General features: G+C 43.0%; 1 protein-coding gene across 3 annotated transcripts in view; it reads left to right on the forward strand.

The window, feature by feature from the left end:
* SLC39A9 (solute carrier family 39 member 9) overlaps positions 1-7,272 on the forward strand; it is a 58,834-nt gene extending 51,562 nt beyond the window's left edge. For all 3 annotated transcript variants that reach the window (XM_084969577.1, XM_001926183.7, XM_021099403.2), the window contains 2 exons: positions 521-655; positions 3,401-7,272. In XM_084969577.1, coding sequence (XP_084825703.1) covers positions 521-655; positions 3,401-3,631 — 366 coding nt within the window. In that variant the 3' untranslated portion in view covers positions 3,632-7,272. The remainder of the gene's footprint in view (positions 1-520; positions 656-3,400) is intronic.
* Positions 7,273-7,555: the final 283 nt, after the last annotated feature.

Below are 7,555 nucleotides of genomic sequence, written 5' to 3' on the forward strand. Positions count from 1 at the left end.
ATTTTGGTGTAAGATTTGGTATTGACTGCATTCGTAATTAAAACTGCTCTTTCGCCATATGTTTTCTAAAATGGGAAAGTTGGTTTTAGTGATTTTCATAATTGCTCTTCATTTTAGAGAATTGAATAAATCTGTTCTTAGTTGGGTCTTTTGCTACTGTTTTCTTAAATTTATATTAGAAGGGTTGTTTGTTTTTTATGGTCATGTGCACAGACTGTTAAATCCTCTACAGATTTCTGTTTCATAATAATTTTTGTTCATACATATTTTTCCTGTCTTATACTCTTTTCTTGACTATTTCACACACACACACACACACACACACACACACACACACACACACACACACACTATTTTCTCACTGAGGACATTAATTCCTAAAACACAAAGCTCAGACTTGGTATTATGCCTAGTTTTCTTGCATTTTTTTGTATAGAGAATTCAGTCAAACGACACTTACTTTGTAATGCAGCAGCCATCTGAACTTTTAGAGTAATGCAGGATAGTTTTTCTTTTCCAGGCACCAGCTGCCTTTGGGCTGGTTTCCTTCTTAATGCACGCAGGCCTCGAGCGGAATCGAATCAGAAAGCACTTACTGGTCTTTGCACTGGCAGCACCAGTTATGTCCATGGTGACATACTTAGGACTAAGTAAGGTAAGTCACACTCATTCCTAGCTTATTTAGACAAGTATCTAATTCTTTGTGAGCTACTAGAACTTATGGCCTCTCTCATGTTGAATTTTTCAATTAAAAGATGAAATTCTAGGAGTTACTGTCGTGGCTCAGGGGTTAACGAATCCAACTAGGAACCACGAGGTTGCAGGTTTGATCCCTGGCCTTGCTCAGTGGGTTAAGGATCTGGCGATGCCGTGAGCTATGGTGTAGGTCGCAGATGCGGCTTGGATCCCACGTTGCTGTAGCTGTGGTGTAGGCCAGTGGCTATAGCTCTGATTAGATCCCTAGCCTGGGAACCTCCATATGCCACAGGAGTGGCCCTAGAAAAGGCAAAAAGGCAAAAAAAATTAATAAATAAAAGATGAAATTCTAGTTAAAAACCTGTACAAGGAGTTTCCTGGTGGCACAGTGGGTTAAGGATCTATCATTGCCACTGCAGTGGCTTAGGTTGCTGCTGTAGCACAGGTTCTATCCCTGGCCTTAGAACTTCTGTATGTTTCGGGTGCAGCCCAAAAAAAAAAAAAAAAAAAAAAAAACAAACTAGCACAAAGTAAACATCTTAATTCCAAGTCAATCCTCTTCATAAATTTAGAACATTTTCTCCTTCATTTAATTCGAAAACTTCTTCCCCATCAGTTCCCAAAATACTTGCACAGATATATGACCTTTAAAATAATACCACTTAAACCTAATCACACACGCTAATTTTATTTGACAATTACATAGTAAATTACAACATATGTCTCTTTTTTTTGGCCATACTTGTGACACATGGAGTGAGTGCACATTAACCCACTGCACCACAGCAGAAACTCCACAACATGCATCTTTAATTTTTAAGTAGGCACAGGAAGTGTGAGTGACAAGCATGCAGCAGCTTCGAGAGCAGTGGGGCTGAGCAGGAATATCCATATTCAGCCAAAGACTCAAATTCTGCTATTCCCGGCTCTCATATCACCGCCTATTAAGTACGCAGTTCTTCGTCATTGTGCTGAACATAGCTTCAGACCCGAAGTGGCATGTTACGTTTATCAGCTCAGAGCCTGGGCACCCTGCTCTGTTGCTCACATTGGACCTTTCCATGCCTTATAGTTCTGTCCACTGAGGCTACAGTTCTTAGCAGCAGCAGCCCTCCCCATTTTACTTAAAAGTCAGCTGGCAGGCAGGCAGCAGGAGGAAAATCTTAGAACCAGACCGACTCAGGCGTAATTCCTGGAAACCACTTTTTCCCACATTTTCTCTGAAGGTCACTGATCTTCTGAGTGTCATTTGATTCATATTTGATATAGTAAACTTGTATTGAAAGGAACATATAAAAAATAAGATGGTTAAAGAATGGTCCGTTCCTGGAGTTCCCGTCGTGGCTCAGTGGTTAACGAATCCAACTAGGAACCATGAGGTTGCGGGTTCGATCCCTGGCCTTGCTCAGTGGGTTAAGGATCCGGCGTTGCCGTGAACTGTGGTGTAGGTCACAGACGAGGCTCACATCTGGTGTTGCTGTGGCTCTGGTGTAGGTCAGCGGCTATGGCTCCGATTCAACCCCTAGCTTGGGAACCTCCATATGCTGCCGCAAGCAGCCCTAGAAAAGGCAAAAAGACAAAAAAAAAAAGGTCTGTTCCTGTTAATCAAGGGTTGGTTGAATCTGGATTGCTAACACCTGATTGTTGATCTGAGGCACCTTGTCTCCTTTGAATCAATGAGCGATACAGAGTTGCCTTCTAAATATTACCCTGTTTATCACCTCATTGATTAATATAAATTGTTAGAACTTTTGACAGGAAAATCTGATAATTCTGGAGGCTTGGAGTTACCTGTTACATTTATGGCATATGCGTTTCTTAAATTTTTAATTACTTGTCTTAGTCAATAGGTCCACTTTTTAATTAGAAATTAATTGTGTAAAGATTAGCTTTGAGGTATTTCTAGTCTCTGTGAGGGCAGATACTGCATCTCCGTTACCACTGTGTCTCAGGCACTAGCCTAGAGTCTGGTGCATATGGGGTGTTTGTTAATATTAATGGAATAAATGAATGACTGTGTGAAGTTTGCTACCTGCAGTAATAATTCTGTTGACTTCATCTTAAGAATAATACAGGCTAAATCTCTTCGACCAGACTTGAAGTTTGTTTGAAAAAGTAACTGTGTATACCACCAATAGTCTTAAACCCTTATTTGTAAGCTTCCCATAAATAGCAGAATTGTTCTGGAGTTCTTTTGTGGCGCAAGAGATCTGGCATTAAGGATCCAGCATTAAAGATCTGGTGTTGTCACTGCAGCAGCTTGGGTGACTGCTCTGGTGCGGGTTTGATCCCTGGTCCAGGAACTTCCTCTATGCTACATGCAGCCAAAAAAAAAAAAAAAAATACAGCAGAATAGCAAAATTGCTGTGATCTCAGCATGTCCCCAGTGTCCTAGAGAGCACCAGTTATGGAATATTGAGTGTATTTTTAGAAGTGGGTGTGGGAGAGTGGTGTTTTTTTTTTTCTTTTCTTTTCTTTTCTTTTCATTTACATTTTACTGAAGTATGGTTGATTGACAATGTTGTGATCACTTCTGCTGTACAACAACGTGATTTGGTTACACGTGCACACACCTCCATTCTCTTTCAAATTCCTTTCCCACATAGATGATCACAGACTTGGGTGAGGGTGTTAACTGAGACGTCTTCTTGAGTGTGCATTTTACTTGACTTCATTTTCCTTCTCTCTCTCTCTTGCTTCACAGAGCAGTAAAGAAGCCCTTTCAGAAGTCAATGCCACTGGAGTGGCCATGCTTTTCTCCGCGGGGACATTTCTTTATGTTGCCACCGTACATGTCCTCCCCGAGGTGGGCGGAATGGGGCACAGCCACAAACCCGAGCCCACTGGAGGACGAGGGCTCAGCCGCCTGGAGGTGGCAGCTCTGATCCTGGGTTGCCTCATCCCGCTCATCCTGTCAGTAGGACACCAGCATTGACTGCGGAGGGTCCAGCGTCAGCCCATGGCCGTCTGCCATCCAGCGAGAACAGCCAGCACCTGACAGCCGCTCACTTCCTCAGTCTCTCGTCTCACCTTGCCCATCCCCACCTGTATCCTAAAGAGTCCACAGGGAGGTGAGATGAAAACCCAGAGTAACGGAAAGCTTTTCAAGTAGAAACAACACACCGCAGTTGGATACAGACATTCCGTTGTGTTGTCTTTTCAAGGGCCCTTGGCATTTTGAGTTTTGATGTTTCTCTTAACCCTATTCTCAGGGAAGATGGAATTTAGTTGTAAGGAAAAGTGGAGACCTTCATACTCATAATGAATTAATTACGAAAGTACAGTATTGTGTAATTAAGCTACATCTCTTCGTTTGTGGAGGCGCTGCCATTTTACCCATTGAATTTGAACATGGTTTGCACCGCGTGAGACTGGTGCTGTAGCATCTATGCCACATGCCTTGATAGAAGGTCCTAACGCCCACTGTCTTAGATGCTAAAGATGAATGTAGTTCATCTGGGGCTAGAGTGAGGAAAATGATGGCAAGACACATTGAAAGCTAACTTTATACTTGAGAGAGAGCCGTTGAAGAGGGGATGTCTGGAGAGACTTAAACACCGCCTTCGCCACGGGCCTCTTAAAGAGAGCCTGCCGCTCCATCAAATGGAGCAACAGAGGTGGACGGACTAGCTTTTAAAGGGGTGACTGGTGTTTTATAGCATTTCTTTTCACGTTCTCCTTTGTTGAGAGTACCTGCCTCCAAGACATTCTTCGTAGAGAGAAGCCAAGTTCTAGTAGGTTCAGGCCTAGGCTTTCCTTCAAGTTAGATTACCAAAACCTATGTTGTCCCTTTTTTTTTTAAGTATTTATCTTAGCAGACCAGCAGTCTCTCTGGCAAAATACTTTTGGTGCCCCTTGGAAAGTGTTAGGTCAGCATCCCAGAAGCACCTGTAGTAGTGAAGAACGGCAAAGGGGAAGTGTTTGCCTGTTGATTTAAAGCTTATTAAAATCATGTCTCTTGTTTCTTCATCTTATCCATGCTTTTCTCCTAACTTTCCCTCCAGTCCTTCCTCCCCACAGTTTGCTGCTTACTGCTGGTGGCGATGTTAGTATTTGTGTGAGTTGAGTTCTCCTCAGGACAACCACTTCTGGAACCGTGATGATGAAGATAATACTGTCTCTGTTCTTTAGTCCCATCAGTGAAGTTACCTGTGTGTCAAATGCAGCTTTGTTAAGCCCTTTAAAATATCACTTCATCATATGTGAGATGACACAATCACTAATATTCTGGTAATTTAAACCATTGAAGTAGTAAAAGTGTTACGCAAACTAGGATAATTTTTCCACCTTTGCCAAAATCCCTGTAAACCTTGTGTTATCAAATAAGTGTATAATATTGTATTATTAATTTATTTTGATTTTGTGTACCATTTTGAAACACATTGCATAAAGAGGGAACCAAGACGGTTTTCTTCAGGGCATCAGATCTAGGAGTTCATAAAACATTTGATATGACACATAAGCCAGCATGCCTAGAATTTCTTTATTTCCTTCCTGGATCTGTCACTGGGTCAGCAGCTATGGAAAGAGAACTTGCGAGCCCTCTGCTGGCTGTAGACCAAAGTAGCAGAAGCTAGATCTGGTTTGGGATAGTGGCTGGCAACCACTGCGTACATTAAAACCAACAGAAGGAACAGTATGAAAGTCCTAGTGACTTTGCTGGTATCAGCTCTGATTAGGAGAGTCACAAGGTTTCATCTGGTCCTTCAAACTGACATGGTTGCCTTGATTCTCCCTGGAAATTTACTTTGTTTAAAAAAAAAACAACATTAGCTCATTTTCATGTCTGGTTGAGTTTGGATAGTGGCACTTTCTATCATATTGTCGTGTGCAATGATCAGAAATTTGTTCTGTGGCCAAAGTCTCCTTCAGCAGTGCCTTGCCATCACACTTCAAAGTCTGGCTGGAATATCTTGCTGGGTAGGGCCTTGAACTCTGGCAAGGATCGAACCATCTCACTTCCCAATTTGCCTTCCCCTCTGAACCTCACATTAACAAGCAAACTTTTTGAGGCCCATCAGCTCCCAGAAGCTGTGGGCTGTCCCAGATTTTAAAGCTGCCATCTCAGGAACTACTCATTTCCCTCCTGGTCAGCAGGCAGCAATAGCCATACTAATCTTACAGGGCTCACATGCATCTTCAGGCAGCAGGGACCTGAGCAGCATGCAGAGGCCTTCCCACGGGGAAGAACTCACTCACGGCATCCCAGGAGAGGCCACGCGGATGGTCCATTTCAGTTCCGTTTTCCTCTTGTTTAAAACTGCCTCCTCAGATGTGGATGCCTTAATGTTCTCACGCATTTGAAAACATTGGCAATACTTAAGATGCTGCCGTGATTACAGGTGGACTTATTGGCTACCAAAGAGATGCAATTGATGATGAAAAGCATGGTCCCTCCTTTCTTGTAACCAAAGTTGATCTTAATTGCAATTTGACATCCTTCCCTTGGTAGGGATAGATTTTCTTTGGATCTTGAGTGCTCTCTTAAATGGCAAATTAAGTTGAAAAAATACTGCCAATCCAGTCCCCTCACTTGTCCTCCAGTGAATCGTGTATCAGTCTCCATATGCCCACAGCAGCGACGGTCCAGGTCTGGTGGCTTTCCTGTGCACACTGTTGCCAGATTTCATTTTTTTAGGCAGAGGTTCTGCACTGGAGTGTAGAGAGCTGAAACGGTACCACCTACAGAGGCTGTGTGTTCTCTCTCCCCGCCCCACCCCGTCACCTTTTTCTTTCCCTATTCAAAACAGCCAAGTCTGTTCCTGTATTTTGAATCTTAGAAAAAAGAGAGAAGTGGCTGTTTTGAGTGGTCAGTTCTTTGTAGAAAGGAGAAAATATAATTGTATTTTTTTACTGGCCTACTTCTAAGTGTCACTGCCTTGGATTTTCTCTTTTTCAAGGATTAGAACTAGGAGGACACAACCAGCCCTCAGAAACCTGGTAGCTGGGTACTGAACACGGGAACTGTGTGTCAACAGCCCAAGCCCCCAGGGGGTGTTCCTGCCTGGGGGCCCCTCAGCCCCTTGGGAGATTGAGGATAATGACCAAATTCATCCAAAACTGCTGCAGGGTAAGGCAGAGCCTCTGTCGGTGTTCTGCAGGAGAACCTTCGTGCATTACAAAGTTTCTGCTCAGTACAGAATGGTCCCCATCACCCGAAGAGCGCTGTTGGAGATGCTATAAAATTAAAACCAGTGATGCCGCCCCTTTGTATCTGAGGCATCTAGATTCACCGAAGCAGACCGGAGGGAAATTTGTGACTTGTAAGAAAGGGCTAGACAACCAGAAGGAATTTTCTAGATATGCTCAGCCTGACACAAGGAGACTGGCTTTGATCTGTTTTCTAATAGTATCTTCTAGCAAGTTGGAAGTCTCATGGGTAACACTGCAGTTCCCTTGGTTCAGTTGCCTGACAGTGATTTTAAATGTCCCTTTTTCTGGATCCTTTGTAAACATGAAATCATTCCATGGATGGCTGCCTTATAATTTTGTCTCTTTCCACTTTAATTGTGAACAGTTAAAAAAACATTTTTTTGGCTGTTTTCTGATTTATGATATTAAATTTTTATTAGTGCATACCTTCTGTGAGTGGCTCATTATTTACACTTTTGGCAGTTGGCTTTTCTGTTTGATGATCAGACTAGACCCACATTGAGACATCAGAAAAGGTAATGAAAAGTTTTGAGGGGCGGTGGAAAGATGTAGCTATGTACCTCCTTAGGGAAGGAGGACTTTTTTTTTTTTTTTGCATTTTAGGGCCGCACGCATGGCATATGGAGGTTCCCAGGCTAGGGGTTGATTCGGAGCTACAGCTGCTGGCCTACACCACAGCCACAGCAACGCAGGATCCTTAACCCAC

Source organism: Sus scrofa, chromosome 7, assembly GCF_054392235.1.
Source record: "Sus scrofa isolate SSC_HxYL_T2T_F1_AM1 chromosome 7, Sscrofa_HxYL_maternal_Yorkshire_Landrace_v2.0, whole genome shotgun sequence".
Lineage (NCBI taxonomy): Eukaryota > Metazoa > Chordata > Mammalia > Artiodactyla > Suidae > Sus > Sus scrofa.